Source organism: Pholis gunnellus (assembly GCF_910591455.1).
Source record: "Pholis gunnellus genome assembly, chromosome: 11".
NCBI lineage: Eukaryota > Metazoa > Chordata > Actinopteri > Perciformes > Pholidae > Pholis > Pholis gunnellus.
In genome coordinates this window covers 1,316,052-1,341,393 of record NC_136538.1, presented here as the reverse complement: position 1 = coordinate 1,341,393, position 25,342 = coordinate 1,316,052, and the positions used below count along the sequence as shown (strand labels likewise).

General features: G+C 40.3%; 1 protein-coding gene across 2 annotated transcripts in view; it reads right to left on the bottom strand.

Annotated features, from left to right (window-relative positions):
* Positions 1–25,342, bottom strand: part of ttc27 (tetratricopeptide repeat domain 27) — an 81,950-nt gene that overhangs the window by 28,006 nt on the left and 28,602 nt on the right. For both annotated transcript variants that reach the window (XM_079168931.1, XM_079168930.1), the window contains exons 8-11: positions 20,457–20,569; positions 13,868–13,934; positions 5,334–5,447; positions 1,200–1,295 (exon numbers count right to left, since the gene is read on the bottom strand). In XM_079168931.1, coding sequence (XP_079025057.1) covers positions 1,200–1,295; positions 5,334–5,447; positions 13,868–13,934; positions 20,457–20,569 — 390 coding nt within the window. The remainder of the gene's footprint in view (positions 1–1,199; positions 1,296–5,333; positions 5,448–13,867; positions 13,935–20,456; positions 20,570–25,342) is intronic.

Here is a 25,342-nt window from a genome sequence, read left to right as displayed (position 1 = left end):
AACCCCAACCCCAACCATGAATAGGCCTCCAGTGCTTTGTCACATGCAGGCCATGGTTCTCCAGTGTGGAGAAAATGCATCACAGCACCTGCTGCAATCATCCGACTCAACCCGCTCTCAAGTCCTCAGGCGGCAATAGAGACTATTCAATTCTAGCTTTATTGTTGTTAGCAGTTATTACATGCTGTCCGGGTGATGTCTCCTCCCCCACTGATCTCTTCCCTCTCTTCAACACTCCTCCTTCAATCTTGTGGACAAGTCTAAATCTTTCCATTACTCCTTATTCTACTTACTGTTCTTTCTATTTTATTCTGCCTCCGATCCTGGGTGGTGTTAAGAGTGTCTAATGTTTGTCTTCAAAGATCTTATTAGCTTTTTGGTTCAGCAAATGTGTCAGACAGTGTCAGGGGAGTTTGTTTACAGCTTCTGTGATACCGTTATACATCTCACACAACTTGATTTGTCACCTTTTGCACAACTAAAAATGAACATTTACTAACTGAAAGCAAGTCTCGGAACAGCTAATGAACCTGACTTACTTTGGTGATTCTCTGACATCATCAGGTTGACATTTTAGTTTTTTAATGAAATGGCTCAGGTGGTTTGCCATGAAATTGAATTCAGGTATTCAATGTCCCAAGAGGATGAATCTTGTGACTTTTCTCTTGCTTGAATCACCCAATCACTTTTGCTCTAGTGACACCAGCAGGTCAAAGTTTTGACTTATCCAGTGAATTTCTCAACATCTACAAGAGGGATTGATTCAAAGTTTGTATCGACATGCATGGTTCCCAAATGATGTATCCTAATGACTTTGTTGATCACCTGACTATTCATCTAATGCAACCGTAACATTTGACATTTCAGGTTGTTGGTGTTTTGCAATAGAATTTGGTAGACTCACGTCAGTCAGTCCAATACTTTTGTTTATGATCAAACACTTACTCAGCTAATGACATTCCCATCAGCCCCATCAGCATTTTGTTTAGTGCTAATTAGATAAAGTTAGCATGCTAACACACTTAACTAAAACCATGGTAACCTCATCTTAAACATGAGAATGTTAACGTTGACATTAAAACAAAATAGCGTGCCAATGTTTGCATTTAGCTTAGCTGCACCCCCTCTTCACAGAAAAGTTAATAGTCTTATTCATTTCGGGAATTTTCTCTTAGTTTATAAAAATGAGTGTTTTTTACCTGGACATCCCATCTTGGGGGGGCTTGGCAGAAGTAGAACCCCTTGAGCCGCTCGGTTACGGGACAGTTCTTGTCTTCAAAGTGGTCTACTATCGCCTGGAAGAGGAAAACAGAAGATGACATTTGGTCTGTTATCTGTTTGTCAATTTGCCAAACAGATAACGGACCGATCTACAGGCGAGCGCGAGCACTGCTCCTCCAAGACCCGTTTGAGAGGACAACTTTGGCAGAGAAACTGCAGTGAAAGAGCTGATCCCAGATCAGCCTGACCTCACAATCAGACAGCAGACCAGCGGGAAAGGGAAGCCGTACATGCCTTCTCTAGTAGCTGTGCACCAGACAGGTTTGGCTAGCTGGATGCAGTCATGCTAATAACTTATTTAGCTTTTTAAAACAACGGAATAGATCCAGCACGGACAGTTAGGGAGTGAGGGATGAGGAGGTAAGGAGACATGAGAACACCAGGGCACACATGGAGAACTCTGTCAAGCTACATATTAGGCAAAGTGAACATCTTTTCTTCTGCATAGTTGTCCTCAGTCTCATTTTCTTAACTTGGTCATGGAGGCATCAACATTTAATAGAGATGGTAAATTAACAGTGAAAACTCATCATAGCTTAATCTAACACCATTATTCCTAATTACACTTCATGTTTACATCTCCTGATCTTTACCTCCCAATTGGTTTCCCCAACAAACATGTTCTATATGTATATATATGTCTGTGTTTTATATTATACTGAATATTATATGATATATATATTATTATATTATACTGAATTCCCTGTGAGGGTGAGAAAAATAAGATGTCCTGACGTGTTTGTCAAAGTATTATTTACTGCTTTTTTTGCATTAAATCATTCTGGGATGTTTGTTGAAATTGATTGGATGTGGCACAGCCCTACCTAGAACATTTTCCACCAGCCGCCACTGAGGACTAGACAAGAAATATACACTGTTGATTAAAAGAAACACTACAACTGAAAAACCATCTAAGTAATATAACAGTTTTACTATATATCGGGTTAGAGTAGCCATATTTTTAAAACTCAGTTTTCAGCTTTTTAACAGATTCAAATAAAAGGTAAATCCTCCATTAACAAAACATAGAGACTGATGTGTACAATAGTCCGTCCAGCAGGGAATATCAGGAAATTCTGGAGACAAGTGTTAAGTGTTTACACTAAAAACAGTCCTGCGTTAAAACAATGCAACGGGCTGTGGTGGTGAAGGTGTGTTGCCCCAGGTACAGGTAAGGCATTAAAGAAAATGCAGGAAGTCCAGTCTGAATGAAAGATCCATACGTTTGAAGGTTGATCAGATACAAGTTTCATGTATATTTTTACATTTAACAAATTGCAATGCAATACATATATATTGGGATTAATCCTTAGTTAAATGTTGGACCCGAGCGAGCCCCATTTGGGGTTCAGAGCGAGATTTTGAATGGAAGAGAGCGTCGTAGAAATCAAAGTTCATAAAGAAATTTAAAAAAAGAAATAAAATTTATTTTTTTTATTTTATTGAAAAAAGTCTCCTTAATGTAATCACGTTAAACATTTTACACACTGCAAACACCATTATAAACTATTCTACTAACTAACTAAGAAGATCCGCCACAATATCATGCATTTTACGCCACAGCCGGCGAGCCAACAACTCAGAGAATGCTTCGTAAATTGCGGCCATAGCGTCTCCCCCGGCATATCACACAGCTAAGAGCATTAGCACTTCACACAGAGTTCAACGGTATCGTCCAAATTACTCTCCGTCAAAGCGTTCAGGAGTTACAGCCAACAAGCCACAGAAAGCACAACTCCCACACTGCGAAATATTAGAACTGTATCATACCTTGAGTCGGTTTTGAGGGCCAAAACGGTGAAATTCGCAAATATTCCTTATTAGTTTTGTCTTTGACTGCTAACTAGGTACGTCTGGAACTTAAAATGGCGTTTCTCCGTTCATCTGAGCCAAAATGGTGGTCAGAATGCCGGCGGCAAATCATACAGGGGCTTGGGGCTTGGGGGCTGACCGCTGCACGGTTTTGGAGTTTTATTGACTGAAAATTCTGTCAATCACTTCATGAAACACACGAGTGTGTTGCATTGAGCACCCGGTTGTAACGAGTGGTCACATGACAAGATCCACCCGGCAGAGCCTGAGCAAGGGCTCCAGACAAACAGACAGAGACATCCAGGAGAGATACGACAGGTCAAAATGGGTCAAAATGATGCCAAACAGCTCTGTTAGGATAGAATGTACAATATGAGTGATAAACAAAGTGAAATATAGTGAAATATATAGATAAATAGTATATAAAAGTACAATGGAACAGCTGCAAATTCTGGTTCAAAAATGAGAATTTGGCATGTTTTTTTTTTAGATAAACACCTATAATTGGGGTTTGATTCACTTTATTTACACCAAATCTTTTTGTGAGGTACCTGCACCCTTTGTGCTATGAATTGGGAATGTTTTTAGGCTAGCCAGGGCCTCATTTAATAAATTACAGTGCTTTTTCTTCAGGCGAACCTGGGAATTTCCCCTGTTTGCTGTGTTCAGTCTTCAGCTACTATTAACCAGTAACATATACACAATATTTACTCATCTCATCAAATCTCACAATCGTGTTAGTGTTATTCAAGCATCAGAATTTTTAAAATAGACCTTGTAGTTACAGAATTGTTGTCTCTTTTGTATGGGTTACAATTTTCGAGAAGAGGCCTAAAAAAAGGCTTAGGGTCCAAAAGGTTTTAATTAATTAATTAAAGCATATTTTATTCAGCATTATGTTGATTTATGGTGTATTTCATCATACATGATATTTTCTGTTGCTAAAGAGACTAGAAGGATGGAATGTGTTTCATTTGTTGAACCTTCGATTCAATTTATTGTACCTTTTATAGGAAAAGCACTCCAACTACATAAAGTACTTCGAAATTAAATTAAGTGCTTCCAATTTCTTTCTCAGAACATAGCCTCAAGATTGAAACGGTTGCATTAAAAATAGAAGAACAAGCCATGCTATATTTATTTAGTTCAGCATGAGCAGTGCAACTATCATCTTCCAACCAGGGGTTTGAGTCTCAAAACTTCTTCACCAGTTTTTCATAATCCCATAATGACGTCTTTCACGGCTGTTATTGATCAACATTCAAAATGATATTTGGAGCCGTTTGTGCTTAGGGTTGTTTTGAAAGAGAGAACAAGGTTACTCAATAACTCACAGGCGCTGTGAGCCAGGTCGAGCTCTGCAGCTCGTTTTACATAAAACATCCACATGTGCAGATAAGATTACTTACTGGAATGTAATTTCCGTCTAACAACACACACTATGAATACAGCTCAAGCTTGCAGTAACAGTCCCATTGTTCTGGACTAGGGAATAAAAGCAAAAATGTGTGTGTATCCAGGTAATTAGATGGGTATATTGACAAGTACACAAATCAAAGTGGTGCAACTGAGCGTCACCGGCTCAAGTTTTAATGAGATTTAGCAAAATATGTGTCTCAGTCAATTTGTAGCTTAGCTAGATTTACGTTTCACTGAGCAGCAAACAAAGTAGAACTAGCTAGCTAACGTACAACAATTATTGTCGTTACGGTCATTATCAATTAAAGGCAAAAACACAAAAATCTCTTAAAACACAAAACGGAGTTGAACACAGAGTGTCCAGTAAAAATAATCAGACAGTGGGAGCAGCATGTACATTCTCTATAATAATGTTTTCACTGGCTGATTCACAGTAGCTGTCTGACCTCTTCCCTGCACAGGCCGTTCATGTTCCTGCCTATAGTTGGTTTATAACAGTTATATAGTTAGAACAGCTGCTTTTTTCTTTGTACCATTGCACCTGGTGAGAAGCAACTCAAAATCTGATTCCAACATGAAGGTTTACATTTTCTGGGCACATAGAGAAAAGAATTCCCTGTGAGGGAGGCCCATGCAGGTCAAAGCACTGTCTGTGGTTTGTCTACCTTTATATTTCCATGAGTGGTTAAGTTGAACTGCTTTTATAGAAAAACAATTTAATTCTTCATTAGAAAAGGCAGATTGTGAATCCTAACATGCAAATAATGTTTCCAGTACTTTTCAAGAAAAATAGAACTACAATCCCCATCACATCTCCTTACCTGGGTTTGCATCATGGCTCTCTCGACACATCGGGAATTCCCCTTTTCCAGTTTGGTCCTGAGGCAAAGTGCTGTGACTTCTACAGCCCAGAACTTCGGCTGACTGAGAATACACTGCAGACAGACAAGGGAGGGACAAAGTGTATGATAGTCTTTTAGACAGCATTAGGACATTCAAAATAAATCAGAATCTAGGACTACACTCCAATTCTGATGATTTAACAAAGTCAAGGTTTGTTTGTTCAGTCAGGCTGTACCAAATGTATTCTTTCATATATATTTGAAGCTTCTGAGGTTTTAGAATGAAGCTTCAAATGTCCATTTTCATATTTTAAGACTTCATCACACTAAAAAACTAAAACGCAAACAAAATCCTCAATTTAAATTAAGTGATTCATCGGACTCAATGAGTTAGTATTTTTTTATTAAATCAATAGTCTTTAATGAATATAACTCAGTTGTATTAGATTGCTTCTAGACCGCCCATTCATACAGCTGCATGTCACTTTGCATTTTTCTAATAGCTATTAAGGTACAGTCAATGCAACTTACCACTTTCATTTTAAAGCGCACCAGTAAAGTGAGGGTTAATGCACTTTGAGCTGTTCGAAGATGTTTAATGGGAGGAAATGGTTGCGTTTTATTGACAGAAGCAAGACTTGACTAGAAATAAACCTTAGCTTTGTTCATCTCATTTAAACTTGTTCTGCCTGATGCTGCGTTTGGCTCCACTGATGCTCCACTTCATTTCTCTTGTGCTGCCTCACAGTATCTACGTGGATCAAGGATCATTTACTGTCATTCTACAACACAGGGTTGCACAACCAAATGCAGTTGCAGTCCATTTATGATAAACAAGAAAAAAAAGAATTGTGAACAGGAGTCTTCTCTTTCTCGTGTTTCCACAAGTTAATCCAAGACAAGAAATCATCCACTGCTTGATCTGGTGTCCGTATACTTAATCACTCTCCCATTTTGACGGGTGGTGCTAGTCTATCACTCGACAGTGGTTAGAGTGATGACATGTTGTCAAGATACTGTCATAGAAACAAATTCCATGCAGAGCAGGAGCACTTTTTTTAAAGCAGCGCAGGGAAACACACACTAATGCATTTTCATTTACAGTTTACTGCATACTCTATTAGTGACAGCCAGGCTTAAAAACTAACTAAGACTGACATCATTATCTTGCTAGTTCACACTACTGCATGAGTAGAGAATCGAAAAATGTACAACCTTAACGTCCATAGCAATAAACAATGTGGCTTAGCATCATTTCTCATCCCTCTTTAGTTGTAAAAGGGGAGAAGCTGTACAACTTCTCCTTCCCCTTTTCTAAAAGGGACACAGGGCCCAGGTGTGTGCTGTGCTCTGTAGTGACAAGTCAACCATCTATCTTCAGTCAGAAAACCTAACTATTAAATCATGTAACAGCCAGAAAGTCCTTATCTGTGTGCAGTGGTGATGATCTGCTGTAATATAGCTGGGAGAGCTTAGTGGTACAGGTTCAGATGAGCTGATTAAAGGGAACAGGGGCATCCAGCTGATATACAGGCAGGCATGACTCTAGCATTTTGTATGAGCTCAAGTTTTTTGGCTCGATTTATTCATTACAATTTATACAACAATCAACAACAACCCCCCATCGCTCAGACGATGGGTACGCCTCTGGGGGCAAGTAGCTGTGTTTCTGGGGTTCCAGTGAGGCCAGCAGATATCTGGGCCAAGACTTCCTTCATGTGCCGCTCATTGTTTACAGTCTGTTTAGCAAGTTGAGATGCGAGACTGGTGTTGGAGTTGAGACACACCGTGTAAAACCAGATTGTTTCATAAGTAGCCAGCTAACAAGCTCATTTTAAACAAATGACCATCACCATCATTATGGATTCTGAGATTACATTTCAGCAAATGCGTTCGACCTCGTTTGTTCTTAATACGGACAGTTTACCTGCATTCAACCAAAGACTCCTTGAACCAAAACACTTCGGATGCCAAAATCTTGTCCCGTTTGCTGCAGATTCTACATGTGAATGCAGAATCTGTTAATAGTTTCTACTTACACTATGTTGATCACAATGGAAATATACAATGAATGTGATACATGGTTTGAGGCAAGATGAAAACACACTAATGATGTTTGTGGATGCTTAGAGAGTCTTGCTGGACTCCTTAGTGCAACAGTAAATTGTCCTAATTAGACAGTTCTACCTCTAGCAACATTGATCACTGAGCAATTCAAATCAAATAATAAGGCATGTTCAGCATTTGTCATGTCATTAACACAAACGAGCACTAAGCTAATCTCAAAAGCAACGATAGAAGAGGACATTCTTTACAGTAGTGTGATAGAAACCTCAACTTAAAATGATTATTAATACTTCTAATATTAGGGCTGATTATTTTCTATTGTATTTTAAAGTAGACTGGACAATAAGTTTGTTAGAATAATTATAAAACAAAAAAGTGTCCACATTGCAGTTTTAATGTCTTATGTCTCAAACGTAATGCTCTTTATCTTAGATAGAGCATTCTGAATCTACTGCATCCAATGACGATGACAGTGTTGACTAGTGACTGCCTGCACAGAGCTGGACTGCTGCTCCCCCTCTCTCGGTTCTCTCTGCCTCAGTCTCCGCTCATACACAGATAGCACTTAACAAGTTCTGACTATATCTGTTTATGACGGTCCATTTTTTAACGATTCCCCTCAATATCGGATTCAGAGTTTTGTATCGATGTTGCTGTGTCTAAGACTCTTGGAATGATTTTGCCAGGTAACGGCCAGTCTTTACAACCCTAAGAAAACATTGCATGGATGTATATCATAGCTGCCCTTGATAATATTATGGTATACCTAAAACTGAAGAGTTTGAGTTTCGCCGATGGTGAATTAATAGCGATAGAAAAAACAACAATGTAGAAACCAATTGAAATAAGTGAATAAAAACAGTATTTATGAGAACAAAAAATTGGAGTGACGTGTATGACATGACCGTGTTGTACAGACAATAGTCAGTGTTGGAAATGTACATTACGCTAAATTAACCATGTGAGCCATTACAGCAGGTTAAAAGCATTTTAGCAGCTAATACGGCACAATCCCTCAATTTCTTTGTTGACTTTTTTAATTGAAGTACAAGGAGAGAAGGTTACGTTTCATTGATGGTAGCTTTGAATTAATTGCAAAAAATGGCAAATTGGAAATAATGAAGGAATAAAAGTAGTGTTAATGTTTTTTTGACCTTTATAAGCAATTAGGCTGAATTTGTTTGCGGTGACCATTTATATTATTTGTGACTTGGCTATTTGAACAAAAGCTTTACCAGGATAATGTTTTCTGACTAAAATGTGCAAGTACACTATTACTATTGTCCGAATAAAATTAGCAAAAGGCTGGACTGACCATAGATTTATCGTACGACAGCTAATAAATTATCCTTCATAGCGTATTAGACAGTTTTTCTGACTTGGGATCTCCAAAGTCAATATCTTTCGGTTAAAGAAGACATGTTCCTTCAACGCAGTCCTGATTTATGAGCCAACCAGTCTGTGGAAGGGAATCAGACAGACGATCAGACAGGTGAGGGCCGTCATGATGCAGGTTTGCGTTGAAGGGAACGTGCTGTATGGTAATGCATAATGGTCTTAAGGTGGGAGCTGGACATAAGTGGGGTCATTAAATCCTGATAGAAAGGTTATTTCATATCTCAATAACAATACATATCACAATATAGCATATTTTCTGGTAATTCAATCAATATTTTTGTATACTTCTGTGTGAATGAAATAATTCACAAATTTAAAGTACTGTGTATGTTCTCATTTTATAAAGAACTTACTATATATTAACAACTATACATTCAATTATTTTAGTTTTTATAATGGTGTTTTGCATTGAATGTGTTGTATCTCTGTTATGCTGTACATTCTGTACACATGACATCGATCACACTTCAGTCCATCCTGATAGAGGATCCTCCTCTGTTGCTCTCCCTAAGGTCTCTTCCTCTTTTCTCCGGCATGTGGCAAACTTTGCAAAGATGGTTTTCTGGTCCATGACTTTCTTTCGAGCTCTTCTAGTTTTAGTTGGGCTGAGTCCGAGACCTTTCTGCATGTTGTTCACCTCTCCATGATGGCAAAACTGTAGTTCACTCCAGCTTCACTCCCACATGCAAGGATCATATATAATGTTGGGTAATAACAGTCATACAAGCTCCACAAGGTCCTCCAGGAAAGTGACAGAAGTAATGTCTTGATGAAGGCAGCTAGACATGTGACAACCATCTAACCAGCCTGCAGATTCCTGGATCTACATGTAGGCTGGGAAGATGCCTGCTCACAGAGCCAGCAGCCGCCTGCAGCTTTTCCATCCCAGCTCATTGTTCAAACTGATCTCCCAGCTCATCATTTGGATAGCATCATTAGCTGAAATATTAATAATTAGACGAGCTGGACTTAAGCTTGAACTCCTGTAATTGTGACAAATAGTTCACTGATAAAAGCTCTATTTGCACATCTAGGGATTATACAAAGGCCAATTCACTTTTAAATGCTTTAGAAACAGGTCTTTATGAGTAAATATTTTACAGCTAAATCAAATTGTTTACAGGATATTCAACCTTCTTCTCTTTATAATGCATGCAATATTTTACTTTATTCCTTACAGGGCTTGTACAAAGGCAATAAAGTAGTCCATGAATATGAGATACGAGTTTACAGGTAATTCCTCCTCGTCATTGAGGAGGTTGGTTTATGGCGTTTTGCCGGTTACACCTCCAGTCTACGGGCATATCTATGAGTTACACGTCTTTTTGATTCTTCACAGTTCATTTTGTTTGTACGGATAGACTACAAATGCCTCTGTACATACTTCAAGCTAGAGTATAAACATAGCTTTACTGAACAGAATCCAGGACATAGGAATTAGGATACGGCATAGGTTCAGGACAAAGGGGTTTTTCAGCTTAACAGTTATTCTGAGATGAGCTGAACTGCACCATGTGTTCTTTAAAAAAATAAAAATTGTATATGTGCAATTTTTCTAAGTTCTTGCACACCGAAAACTTGGACTTAATATAGTAAAAATGTCATTCATTAAGTGAGTAGAAGTGAGCAGTGTGCAAGATTAGTTTTTTCCATAATTATGCCACTTTAATTTCACTCACGAGGTAAGATCATAAATGCATATTGTTTACTTCAATGTAAATAGAAGTGGACATGGTGGTGAAGGAAACTTTACTTCACTTTGAGTTCACACAGTTCCAAGCTCAGGTAGGGCAAGTTGTAGAAGTCACAAGTAGGTCTCAACCCTTCGCTATGAATTCCCAAGTCAAGTTCAAAACAGTGAATTTAGAAAAAGTCATAATGCATCTGTTGCAAAATCTACCATTTTAAATGATTTAGTAGTACATTTATAGACAATATTTTTAGCAGTCTGTGTTTTGTTGACCACAGCAAAGTCCTTACATCCAAATGTGATCATTTGAGGTGTCATCTGTTGTCTTTGTGCTGATGTGTGCAATGACAAACACCATCCCTGATGCGCAATGCTGCTCCTTTACTCCTGCTGGGGAGTGAGGGAACAATTTGCCCAATGTCAACTTTGACTTAAATATTAGCATTAGCATTAGCAATGCCAACATTCTGTCCTTGTCGTGTACAAAACTCTTTATTAAAGACCTTGGTCTTCCAGCTCCAATGTTATATTTGCGCTCGTCATAGTTTGACCGGCTCGCATGGCAATAAACTTGTTGCACTAACCTGTTGCTAACAGCTAAATGTTTCCAGGCGGAACTCTAGCTCCTAAACTTTGGTTCCATAGTACATGCATCTATCTACATACGATATATTCTGGACCCCGTACCGTGACCCCTGGACTACTGTGACCCGACTGTGAAGGTTCAGCACAAACACAAACCCTTATTGCCCTACTACTGACGGAATGAAGTACGTAAGGAAAATGTAAGGAACATTAAGAGCTGAATCACTACACACTTATAACGTGTTTAGCCGTGCTAGCGATATTGCTAGCAACTTTGGTGCAGACTGAAATGTCAACAACTTTTGAAGGGATTACAATGGAATTCATGGTTCCCAGAGGATGAATCCTAATACTTTGTTCATTCTTTGACTTTTCTAGTGCCACCAACAAATTTCAATCAAAAACCACAAGGAAGTCCTAAAATGAATGACTTGAGTCAAAATTTGTATAGCAATGTTTCTGATTCTACAAGCAATTTATTTGTTTTACATAGTTTTGCTGATTGTCAAAATATTTAGACGTGGTGGATGAACTGATCAACCTTGCCAAACAGGGCATTATGCAAAATAGACTAAACTTTGACACATGGTGGTGGATTAAAAGTTAAAACTAGAAAAGTAAAATCGGTAAAGTGCAGATCTCTGCCAGGTGTGTCTGCAATAACCACTGCTGTAATGATTCGCACTTCTCAGGCAATAGATGCGCCCTCATTATAATCTATGCAGCTGTCTGCACCTAACCTGACCCGCCAGATGGTTTGTTATTCAGAACTATCTGAGAAGCCGTCATTAGAAACTGTTTGGAAAAGAGCAGGAACTTTCAAAAAACACTTGGCAGGTGATTACATGAATCATCTGTCAATCAAACTCTAGCCTAAGCCAGTCGGGAGAAAAACTAAAATATATTTTCCATCCCTAAAGCCGTCAGTTCTTTACTCTCTCGTTCTGATATAACTGATGCCATTGCAGCATCTACGCTAAACTCTTTAGGTTAGCGTAGAATTGTGGCCTCGCTGTATTGTCTCGGACACACCAGAAGTTTGACCACGGTCTCTTTTCTGGCTGGAGGTTGGTGTCAGCCAGGAGCCTGTTGAGTGGGTTCTGACACCAGATGTTTGTTTGGGACATCCTTTGACTCCCATTTCTTTTCCGAAGCAGATTGGGTGGTAAAGTCGGCTGCTTTTTGTCTCCAAATTGGTAACATTGACAGCAGAGGAGCAGTAGGTGGATTGAAGATGTCTTCGTGGATTGGTAGATGAGAGGAATCTTTGACCTTTTGGAGCAACCTTTGAGTAGGTGCGACTAGTTGGATATGTGGGGGTGTTATCTTTGGGCCTGTCATAGGCAGCCCACTGCTCCCTATATACAGGGATGGGTGAAATGCAGAGACAAATTTCCCCCATACCGGGATAAATATAGTATAATAACCCCCCCCCCCCCCTTATTCCAAACTCATCAAGTAATGCAGCTTGGTCAGTGCTTCTGTATGCAAAGCACCTACCTGCGGCATTATGGGAGAGCAACTGACAAATTTCAAAGAGCGAGATAGTCACAGGGCAGAAGTGTAGGTGGCTGGGTCAAACAAACAGGACATTCATCCAGGAGACTAAGACATTTTTTCAACCAAGTAATTAGTCATGTGAGTCGTTTACGATGGCAGTCACGTGATTCATGTGTGGTAGTAACGTACGTAGCCAAGTTACTCATCCATGCTCTTTTCCTAAAGTGTTTGTTGCCTAAACCTAACTTCCTTTGAAGATGGAAGTTTTTGAGAAGACGCTATTGCATTTAACAAGCATATATTGACACTGACATGAGCAAACCTGACGTTAGAGGGAAAGCTAAAGCCTCGAGGTTTGGTGCTTAGTGCCACTGACTAAGCTGTGTTATGTGACGCATTGGTGTGAGAATGTGTTGGTTAGATAGGACAGGGAGCCAGGGGGAAAAGTGTTGAGCAAATAGTCCCTGTTATGACTCATGGTGTGTATGGGGTGAACTGGACCAGAAATGCAGAGGGGCAGTACTGAGGTTCAATGTAGGAGCTCTCCATTTTTGAGCCTGCAAGCTTACAAAGCAGGTTGTGTCGGGACCTTTACTGCCGTTACTTTCAGATGCTCCTTGAAGGACAGGGTTCAGTCAAGGGTCACTCCCAGATAGGTGACCTTTGACAGGATCCTGGATACAGCCAACATATCAACTTTCATGCCAGGCCTATGTACTACGATGAAATGAGATGATGATTGATTAAATGTGAATAATATACATTTTATTAACCATTCTTGCATTAGGAATGTTTTGCCTCCAGGATTTCACTTTCTCCAGCAGTTTAGAAGCAAGACATGGGAACTTCTTCCTTCAGCAGGTGCAGTGTTAAATCACAGGAACTGAAACCTACACCTTACATCTACTAAAAGATGACAAATTTACTATTAATTTCTTCTTTACTCCGATTGCCAATAGGTGTCTGCTTTGAGCTCATCCACCGCCACACACTCGCTCGACCACGTACTGAAGAACCAAGTGGTTTTCTTCGTCTTTTGTGATTTGCATATGCCACGTGGAGCACCATGTGTGCACGTGAAGCCCAGTGGAAAGATGCCGAGGTTTGTTTGCATTTGATTAATTGTTCAGCCCTAGTTAAGATTCATATATTGTTGAAAGTATAAGGGCTTTGGGATTTCAATAAAAGTGAGGGATGTTCAATGCAAAAGCAATAGGACAAAAACAGGGCATCTGTAACTACGGTGTCACAAAAACAATGAACAATTACTTACAGATGTAAAGGCCAGGAGTTCCTCTTCAGTCAGTTTGTGGACGGGGTTATTCTTCTGGAAGTCAGTGCTGCAATACAACACTCTTGGTCAACAGTATATACATTATGAAACAAGACTAAGTCTACAGCTATGTTAGCAGCTCTGTGAAGCTGTGGTTTAAGCTAAAGCTAAATGCTAAAGTCAGCATGCTAACATAATCAAAACGCCACTGCTGAACACTGATGTTTAGCAGGTATAATGTTTGCTATGTTCACAGTTTAGCATATTAGCATGCTAACATTTGCTAATTGCCAATAAACAAAGCTGAGGCTAAAGGGGATGTCATTAGAATTGCAGGTAGACTGTTCCTAATCAAAGTATTTGACCAATGGAAATGCTGACCCGAAGGTGGTCCTAGCTTAGGGAATCAAAGTTATTACCGGGAGCATAGGGAATGTGTACCAAATCTCATGGCAATGCATCTAATAGTTCCGTTTGGAATGCAGTGGAATCACCCATTCTTGGACATTCCTATGGACGATTCAGTGGACTGCATGCTGTACAAAACTGTTAATCAGAAGCAGGGTTATGATCAGGATTATATCAAGCCTGGCAGTACTTGTTAAAAGCCTACTAGGATACGCAGGAAAGGCGGAAAATAAGGAGACGTGCGAGGGTTACAGCAATCAAATGACCACTCATTGAGGAAAAAGGTTGCTGAACTGCAGGATAACGTACATCACCTTTGTGAATACAGAATGCCTGTTTGATGGCATGAACCTGGCTCAGCTTCTTGGATTTGGATTCTTCATTGAATATCAATAGGTTTGTGTTCCCTCCACACTTGGAACGGGACTGTGGAATTATGGGGCAATTGCAAGGTGGAGGTTTATGTTTGTACAGCAGACAGATTGTGTACCAATATTGCTGTACGGAAACTGTTGCGCCCTCCCAATGTTGAACTGCTTTCTGTTTCATCAAGGCTCTTATCTTCGAGGGAATTCCCACAGATATGCGTCACCGTTTTATCAATTCATCCCAAAACGGATGCAAAAACTGTTGCTGAAACTATCTTGAGAGTGGTTCAGAACTTGCAATCCATCTGTCCGGATGCTGCAAATTGTATTCTCGGGGATTTCAACCACTGTACCTTTAAGAGGTTGCTAGACAGCTTCTACAGGTCACCTGTCATACTCAGTGGAAAAAAACTCTTGATCTCTGTTATGTTCTAATAGGGGGACTTTTAGGTCTGTTGCTGGACCCCCACTGGGATTCTCAACACAGTGCACCTCCTTTCCACGTGAACTGGTGTTAAGAATGGAAAAGTAAGTAAAAAAGACAAGTTCAGGTTTGGACTGAGGCTTTTTCTCTCGCCCTACAGGGCTTGGAGTGTACTGTATGGCTTGTATTATAAGAGGCCCTTCACTGTATTAATGAACTCAATGGGCTATTTGTGACTATGTTGCTTTTTGTCTTGATTTCCTTAGTAGGAATTACACAAATTCCTACTAAGGAAATCAAGATATTTCCAAAAAACAAATCAAAAATGATTTAAGATTTGACAATGACTTTTCTTCAGATGTTGACGATATAAAACAAAGGACCAAGACTTGCTATTCAGAGTGTTAGAAGGATCTTCCAACATAAGGAAGAGCCAAACCCTAGAGCTTAAAATATGGCAGAGCCGAGTAGTCTATTCCACTTCATTTTTCTTTACAGTCTATTAAACTATAAAAAGTTTCACAAAATTTAGAAACACTCCATAATAGTCATATTTAAAAATTGTAAATGACTTTAAGCCAGTGTTTCTACATTTCTTTAGTTATGAAAAGCAAATAAGGAGTGAGGTAGACAGATAATAGCTTAGACCCTCTGCATTTTGCCTACAGAGCTGGTAGAGGTGTAGAGCCAGCCTGTCCTTCTCAACCTTTTGCTTAGACGTTGTGAGACCCCAAAGGCCAACGCCACACATTTATTGATTGACTTTTCCTCTGCATTTATTAAAGAGCAATTTCCCTTTTTTTTAACTTGACTTTACATTTTTGAATTTTAACATTTGTTGGCTGGAAAGTGGAATTTTTAAAATGATAGATCACAGTAAATTTACTTTTATATCTCTTTTCTAGTCTTCTGACCAGTCAAAGCGCTTTAACACTACATGTCATCATTTACCCATTCACACCCATTCATACACTGATGGCAGGGGCTACCATGCAAGGTGCCACCTGCACTATCTAATCATTCATACCCATACACCAGCACAGCCTACGGGAGCAAAAGTAGAACTCTTCCACTGGTTCAATCCTCTCACGCACTGACCTGGGAAAGGTCATTCATGCTTTTCAAGACTTGATTACTACAACTACCTCCTTTCTGGTATTGAGGCTTGATATTAACCTTTTTCTGCCACTTGCCTCAAACTATTGGACAAAAAAAAATGTCCAAAATTCTAAATGCTATCCCTTAACTTTACTTACTTTAACATTACGGTCATGGTTATTTGCATAAAAACACAGTTCAACAGGATTTGGAAATAACTTATTGGATTGTATGACATTTATTTTCGAGGGGGCATTAGTAGTCTTAATGATGTATTCGAAGTTGCTTAGAGCTAGTGTTTTGGTGTTTAGTGCTACGAAGTTAAAGTCATAATTTGTTTCTCACAAAAAATTACAAGAGTACATTTCAATACCTTCGTCCAATACCGCTGTTGGACGCGGTTCTATTTTGTGGGTTTTCTCTGAACTGGGGCCATGATTAAGAGGGACGGCCGGGGGCATTCGTATTGTGCCGCTAGAGGTGAAATTCTTGGACCGGCGCAAGACTGACGAAAGCATTTGCCAAAAATGTTTTCATTAATCAAGAACGAACGTCGGAGGTTCGAAGACGATCAGATATCGTCGTAGTTCGGACAATAAACGGTGCCAACTAGCGATCCGGTGGCGTTATTCCCATGACCCGCCGGGCAGCGTCTGGGAAACCAACGTCTTTGGGTTCCGGGGGGAGTATGGTTGCAAAGCTGAAACTTAAAGGAATTGACAGAAGGGCCCCACCAGGAGTGGAGCCTGCAGCTTAATTTGACTCAACACGGGAAACATCACCCGGCCCGGACACGGAAAGGATTGACAGATTGATAGCTCTCTTGATTCTGTGGGTGGTGGTGCATGGCCGTTCTTAGTTGGTGGAGCGATTTGTCTGGTTAATTAAGTCGGCGTCCAGCTTCTTAGAGGGACAAGTGGCGTTCAGCTGCACGAGATTGAGCAATAACAGGTCTGTGATGCCCTTAGATGTCCGGGGCTGCACGCGCGCCACACTGAGTGGATCAGCGTGTCTACCCTTCGCCCAGAGGCGTGGGTAACCCGCTGAACCCCACTCGTGATATATATTTTTTAAATTAATACTTTAACAGCTCAGGGATGTTCGAGCAACCTGTCTTCATCTTCAGAAAGTGCACAGTCAGTTCTGTTTTTGAATAAAGGGTTGGAAATTAATGCTTTTTTTTATTTATTTTTTTTTTATCCGATTCATCGATTAATCGAAAAAATAATCGACAGATTAATCGATTATTAAAATAATCGTTAGTTGCAGCCCTATGTATCTGTATTAACTAAAGCTTTCAGAGAGCTTAGTGAGCTGTGGGGCCTGTAGGGAAAGAGAGAGAGGGGTCTTTCTCATTTCCTGATTTTGTGCCACTTAGATTTCTCACTCCTCGCTCCTCTGGCTTAGGACCACATAGAGACATGAAATAACCATTCAGGGGCCCCAAAAGACCACAAAGAAAGGGCACTTGTGTGTCAGTAGTTAGTTCACAAGTCTGTCCCAGGGGCCCAAATTCATAATCCATCTATGGATATACACAACTCTGTTTTTACGATAGATGATACTCTAGCTAATTGTACCTGGCTTTGAGGGAGTAGGTGTAAGCTGACAGTATGCTTCATCAGTAGTGCTTGTCGTATGGTCAAAAAGCTTCAGACAACATCTGTACCGTCAATTCATTCTTGACACAACTACTTGTCACTTTTAATTTGATTGAAACCGAGTGTCAAATGAGTGCTACACTAAACATGCATTCCAGGACAGACTCTGAAAATGTGTACCGTTCTCTCTATATTGAAACAAAGTTACGTGTCCTTGGTCTGACGGACTTTTTACGTCTTACTCCTGATCAGAGCAGTTAAGAGACAGAATGAAAATATGATTAAACACCACGAAAACAAATAAACTTCCTAACTTGCCTGAGGTTACAAAATGTCAAAATGTTTACTTCTATGAAAAAAATCTCAACTTAAAGTCCACGTACAACCCCTGTCCACAGCTTTCTACCATATCTGATGGTCTTTAATCACCAGATAGATTAGTTGTTCAAATTTTTCAGCAGTTAAAGCTCCAGAACAAGTAGACCTTGAGTTGAGACAGACTGCTGTTCCAAGATCAATAATTAACTTTCAAGGTAAACTACTTACGGATCAAATGAAACAAGAGATTATGACAATTTAAGAACCTTTAATTTCATGTTTCAAGTATAGAATCCAAATTGTGCCGTTTAATGTACCTTACCCAAACGGTAATGTAAGAGCTGCTAAGAACGCCGCACATCCAGAGAGGGAGAAACTAAATAAATCCAGACACGGTCACATTCCAGAGGAACATGGCTAAAATGTAATAAAAAGTAATCACATCCTGCGATGAGCTCTGATTAATACAGGACGCACAGACAATAAAGAGGTAAATCAAATTCTTGAACGCACTGTGTCCGGTCAAACTTACAACTTACTTCAGACACTGAAACTGTCACTTAAGACACTAGATTACATCAACACCCCTGCAACACCATACATATTTCAGTCACCAATCGGAATTATTCTCCCATTTTAACCAATGCAACTGTTGGTGCTGTGTAATGGCTCTACGTCCATTGATGCTCCATGTGCATAAGTTCTATCCAGTGTCTTCATGTTTTTTGCACTTAAATATGCAAGTACCTGATTGTGTATTTGACTCAAACTGTAAGACAGAACTGTGGCTGAATGGATCCAGTAGTAGTAATTCACCTTGCAATGCGTTTACCCCGTTACAATAACTTCACCTTTGCTCAGACAAAAATGCAATTATCAGTTTATGAGCGTATGTCTCCAATCAACCCCCCAGTTGCATAAAAGCCTAACTTTTGGATCAACAAATAAGTAACTAGTAATTCCCCAATAAGAATAGAGTGCTTATTTTTTGCATTAATCTGTCTTTTTCACTCTCTGGAAGACTCAAGAGTCTTGTGAATGTCTTGCGAAGCAAGCAGGTGTGCGGATCCACCATAAATTTAGACAGACCTGCTGCTCATCCATCATCTCCTAGCAATCTCACTGACTGCTCCATTGACCTTCACTGGACCTTTTAAGTCCCAGCAGCAGCATGGGGATTAATCACTGACTGTTATATTATGTTCAATCTGTGGAATTCTTCAGGTTTCTGGGATCCACCATCTCCTAGGACCTAAAGTGGACATCCAACATAGACACCATCCGGAAAAAAGGCCCTGCAAAGGAGGTACTAGTTCAACCTGCCTCAGGAGCTGCTGATTCAATTCTACGCTGCGATCCTCCGGTCTGTTCTCTGCACACCCATCACTGCGTGATTTTGAACAGCCACCAAAAAGGACAGGAACAGACTACAACAGACATTCAGGACTGCAGAGGACATTATTGGTGCCAGCCTGCCCTCTACCCAGGATTTATACAGCTACAGGGTCAGGAAATGTGCAGGTAACATCACTGCAGACCCTTCAAACCATGTTACACCTTCTCTTTGGTAGAAGCTACTGAACACCGTACGCCAAAAACAACCAAGACACAATAACAGTTTCTTCCTGAAGGCCGTCACTCTGATGATACCACTGCTAAAGCTGCTACTGCTACAGCTGGTTCATCAAAGGTTGCCATGGTGATGTCTACTTTAAAGTGACAACTCTGCCAAATATGTCTTTCCAAAGGGTTTAAGATGAGGCACACCTGTTATACCAGAAACATAAATCCTATCTCTTAATTTTTTTACATGAGGAGTTAGGGCCACTTAATGAAGACATTGTGTGAAATGTGTGTGTTAAACAGACAACAAACAGTTTGTTGTCCTCCAAATTCCTTTGGTCTGAGTCAACATAGGTGCCAATAGGGCAGTTGCTTGGAGTTCCTCTCGCTTTCAGGCTGTTATGGCCAAATGTTTAAGTCCATTGTCTGGGATTTAAAAAAAAAAAGATATATTCTTGTGGCAATTTCTGCTTTATTGATAATGAAAGCTTGGTGAGAGACAGGAAAGGCAGGGGAGAGAGAGCAGGGATGACATGCAGCGAAGGGCGCCAAGCTGGAATCAAATCAGAGCCGCTGCGATAAGGTCTTGAGCCTTGATACATGGGGCGTGCTACCAGGGTGCCCTGACCCCCAAGTTTTTGTAAAACCATTTTCAGTAGTTCAGGTTACACAACTGGTATACGAGTTTCTTTGTGAAGAACTGAACACATACAGCCATTCCTTTCAAAATGTCTTTTTAAACACAGCTACGTTTTAAGCCGAGATCAACCGATTAAACAGAATGCTGCAGAAAGACGTAGAAGACTTACCAGAGCCCCAGAATGACGGCCTGCTCCTCAGCGCTGAGGTCAGGCAGCTTATACTGATCTGGCTCCGCTAAATTGATCTTATCCAGCCGGGTCTCATCACCCAGAGTGTAGTCCTGTAAGCACATGGAGACACAGACACACAGACACACAGACACACACACACACACACACACACACACACACACACACAGTCAGATGTAAACATATATGCTGCAGCCATAAACCACTCCACAAGAAAACAAATAAGAGCGGCAAAGTGAGCCGGAATGCTGTTTTAGATCAAGAATTACATATTTTGAGTAATTGCTTGTAGCCACAACCCTTAAAAGGAAAACTACAACTGTGAGACATGAAGCTGTAAGACTGAATTCCCAATACATAGTGGCATGCTTAGTGGTCAATGTCTTGAAAATGGGTGATGTCCATTTCACTAATCTCTTTGTCCCAGGAAGAGATGTACTTTAACAAAAAAACTAGAATTAGCACCAGAACTGGGCCATAAAGTTAATCCGAGTCACCTCCCTCTCATGTAGGGTCCACCACATGCTTAAGTAATTGTAGCTGAAGATAAAATATTTAAGGAATCTTGATGTGTCCTTGGGCAAGACACTTAACCCCAAAATTGCTCCCATAGCTGTGCCATCAGTGTATGAATGTATGTTAGTCCTGATGCATGGTAGCTCCTGCCATCAGTGTATGAATGGGTGAGAACGGGTGAATGATAACAGCGTTAAAGCGCTTTGAGTGGTCGGAAAGGCTAGAAAAGCGCTATATGAGTACAGTCCATTTACCATGTATTTATATTTTAGTCAATCTCACTAGTACATTTCTTTTAAACCCTCTTTCCATGCATTGGAAAGGCAGTGTTGGTTAATGATATCTTGGGGTATAGCGCTTGAGTTTTCAGTACAGAATGCATGTTTCAGTACGAGTTCCAGTATTCAGTATTCTCATGTTGGCTGTGCCCCAGAAGCTAGAGCGGGACGTCCACTAATTAGAAGATGGGCATTTGATCCCAATCATGCGGACTGGAGGAGTGTACATAACTTCACAAGTGTTTATTTTCCTCAGAAACCTTTGGAAGTCTTACTAACTTACCTTTGTGTAATTTCTTATTTTTTTTCCATTTTATGATGTTTTTACCACATATGTTTGCATTCCAATTGTGTTTTTTATTGTAAATAGCCAACTGTTCTGATCTATACTACAAATGACAAAGCTTCCAGAACTGGAAGAGCCTCATTCAGAGAGTCATTTACAGTGGGTACGGAAAGTATTCAGACCCCTTTAAATTGTTCACTCTTTGTTTCATTGCAGCCATTTGCTAAAATCAAAAAAGTTAATTTTATTTCTCATTAATGTACACTCAGCACCCCATCTTGACAGAAAAAAACAGAAATGTAGACATTTTTGCAAATTTATTAAAAAAGAAAAACTGAAATATCACATGGTCATAAGTATTCAGACCCTTTGCTGTGACACTCGTATTTAACTCGCATGCTGTCCATTTCTTCTGATCCTCCTTGACATGGTTCTACTCCTTCATTTGAGTCCAGCTGTGTTTAATTAAACTGATTGGACTTGATTAGGAAAGGCACACACCTGTCTATATCAGACCTTACAGCTCACAGTGCATGTCAGAGCAAATGAGAATCATGAGGTCAAAGGAACTGCCCAAGGAGCTCAGAGACAGAATTGTGGCAAGGCACAGATCTGGCCAAGGTTACAAAAGAATTTCTGCAGCACTCAAGGTTCCTAAGAGCACAGTGGCCTCCATAATCCTTAAATGGAAGAAGTTTGGGACGACCAGAACTCTTCCTAGACCTGGCCGTCCAGCCAAACTGAGCAAGAGCCTTGGTGAGAGAGGTAAAGAAGAACCCAAAGATCACTGTGGCTGAGCTCCAGAGATGCAGTAGGGAGATGGGAGAAAGTTCCACAAGGTCAACTATCACTGCAGCCCTCCACCAGTTGGGGCTTTATGGCAGAGTGGCCCGACGGAAGCCTCTCCTCAGTGCAAGACATATGAAAGCCCGCATAGAGTTTGCCAAAAAACACATGAAGGACTCCCAGACTATGAGAAATAAGATTCTCTGGTCTGATGAGACCAAGATTTAACTTTTTGGCATTAATTCTAAGCGGTATGTGTGGAGAAAACCAGGCACTGCTCATCACCTGCCCAATACAATCCCAACAGTGAAACATGGTGGTGGCAGCATCATGCTATGGGGGTGTTTTTCAGCTGCAGGGACAGGACGACTGGTTGCAATTGAAGGAAAGATGAATGCGGCCAAGTACAGAGATATCCTGGAAGAAAACCTCTTCCAGAGTGCTCTGGACCTCAGACTGGGCTGAAGGGTCACCTTCCAACAAGACAATGACCCTAAGCACACAGCTAAAATAACAAAGGAGTGGCTTCAGAACAACTCTGTGACCATTCTTGACTGGCCCAGCCAGAGCCCTGACCTAAACCCAATTGAGCATCTCCGGAGACCTGAAAATGGCTGTCCACCAACGTTCACCATCCAACCTGACGGAACTGGAGAGGATCTGCAAGGAAGAATGGCAGAGGATCCCCAAATCCAGGTGTGAAAAACGTGTTGCATCATTCCCAAGAAGACTCATGGCTGTACTAGCTCAAAAGGGTGCTTCTACTCAATACTGAGCAAAGGGTCTGAATACTTATGAACATGTGATATTTCAGTTTTTCTTTAATAAATTTGCAAAAATTTCTACATTTCTGTTTTTTACTGTCAAGATGGGGTGCTGAGTGTACATTAATGAGAAATAAAATGAACTTTTGATTTTAGCAAATGGCTGCAATGAAACAAAGAGTGAACATTTTAAAAGGGGTCTGAATACTTTCCGTACACACTGTACATCTATCATTTGGGAGTGTTACGGCTTCCTAGTAAGTTAGGGCGACACAGGAAAAAGACAGGTGGAACAGACAAAAGCTGTGTGCTGATATTGATGAACCAAAGTTGGTTTGTCTTTGTAAATGGACCATATTAATCACACTATCTCATTAGCAAAGGCATCACCTGAATGCATCCATTACAGGGCTTGATATTATGTACAAGTTTTTTGGAGTAAAATGGAGCATTACTGAGATATTGTCAGCGTCCAAAGTGTCATTAAAAACGTTCTTGATTTAAAATGTGCCTCTTTGTTCCTAGCGATATATTCACCTACAAAAGGACTGTAATATGTTAAATAGTAGACTGCACTTGTGCAATACCGTTAACCTGAGAGCAGGGCCAAGCACTTAGCAATGTCTCACATTTACCGATGTACACAAACCTTCCGCAGACAAAGTTCGGGGTTCAGCGTCTTGCAGAAACACATCAAGATACAAAAAGAGGGGCCAGGGATCACATTAAGAACTTCAGGATTGAACAATGCATGACTGCCAATGACAGTCGAGTGCATTCCTCTAATCTATTCTTGGCAAGTATTGATGCAAAAAGAGAAAATTCCAAACCCTATGTTCCGACAATGTGTTTTGGCACCTGCAACAAAAACTCAGGACCGGACTTACTCTCATTAGAATAACACAAGAGTGCCAAGTTAGGTCAGAACCACAGTGACAGGAATGGTCCAATGTCCCTGCTGGCATTGCTTTTGACTTGCCAGTGATGAAGTGAGTTGTACCTCTCTGCTTTCCTTTGATCCATTCTAGATAGGAAGTCAGTAAGCTCTAGTTAATGACAGCCTTGCTCGAGGTGATTTACTCCTCCAGTAATGAGGGCCTTAGTGGTCTGAGCACAGCACAAGGAGCTAGACCACAGCCACGAGACAGAGCTCCATGGACAGTCCAGCAAGGGTTTGGGTGAATTCAAAAAATATATAAAAGAGGAAACCAATGTCTCATTAAGTTATTTAACAGTAACTCAGCAGTGTCTTAGAAATTGTATGGTTTGAGTTTCTCCATCATTACTAAGAAGGTTATAGGTTGTTTTTTAATCCAAATACATATATAATTACATGTCCAAAAAAAACAACGGACAAAGAAGAACCGATAGCGATTTGGAGCAGAAAGTCCCAACATGTGATTATATATATTTTTTGAAATTACATTCTGACTAATAACTCCAGTGGGGTATATCAGAATTATCTCACATTTTCTTGTATTCTTTAGTTCCAGACATTTTTAAGTCGTTAACAAAATATGTTGTAAAAGCCTTTTTAAAAAACAGCGTTTTCTGATCTAATGCCCTAAATGGTGGCAACATGGTCAGTGCTTTTTAAAACAAATCACTGCAGCAAAAAAGATGCATGTAGTAGTGTCACTGCTATGGTTTAAGTTTGGTTAGGGTAAGGAAAAGATTGTGTTATGGTCCAATCACATTAACTATTGGTAGAACATGGGAAACGAACAGCTGTCTTCAATGGCATCGTCAAACGCTGTGTGCCCTCATCGATCTACCTTGAACCCCAACAATGTCACACTACTTCTGCCTTTGCACCCCCTTTTGCAGCTCATCTTGCAGCAGGCTAAGCAAGTTAGTCCAGACACCCTCTTCCCAACAACGTCTTCCAGCTCATCCTGGGCCTAATGGGCGACTGTGACTCAGTGGTAGAGCAGGGTCGTCCTTCAATCAGAGGATCGGCAATTTGATCCGCGCTAGTCCATGTTGATGTGTCCTTGGGCAAGACACTTAACCCCCAAAAAAACCTGTGGCTGTGCATACGGTGTGTTAATGTTGTATGAATGTTAGTTGTGTCTGAATGGGTGTGAATGACGACATGTGTGACATGTAGTGTTAAAGCACTTTAAGTGGTCAGAAGACTAGAAAAGCGCTATACAAGTACAGTCCATTTACCAGGTGTTCCCAAACTGGATGAGGTACATAATCGGTGTAACATATTCTGGCTTTACCCTGTCG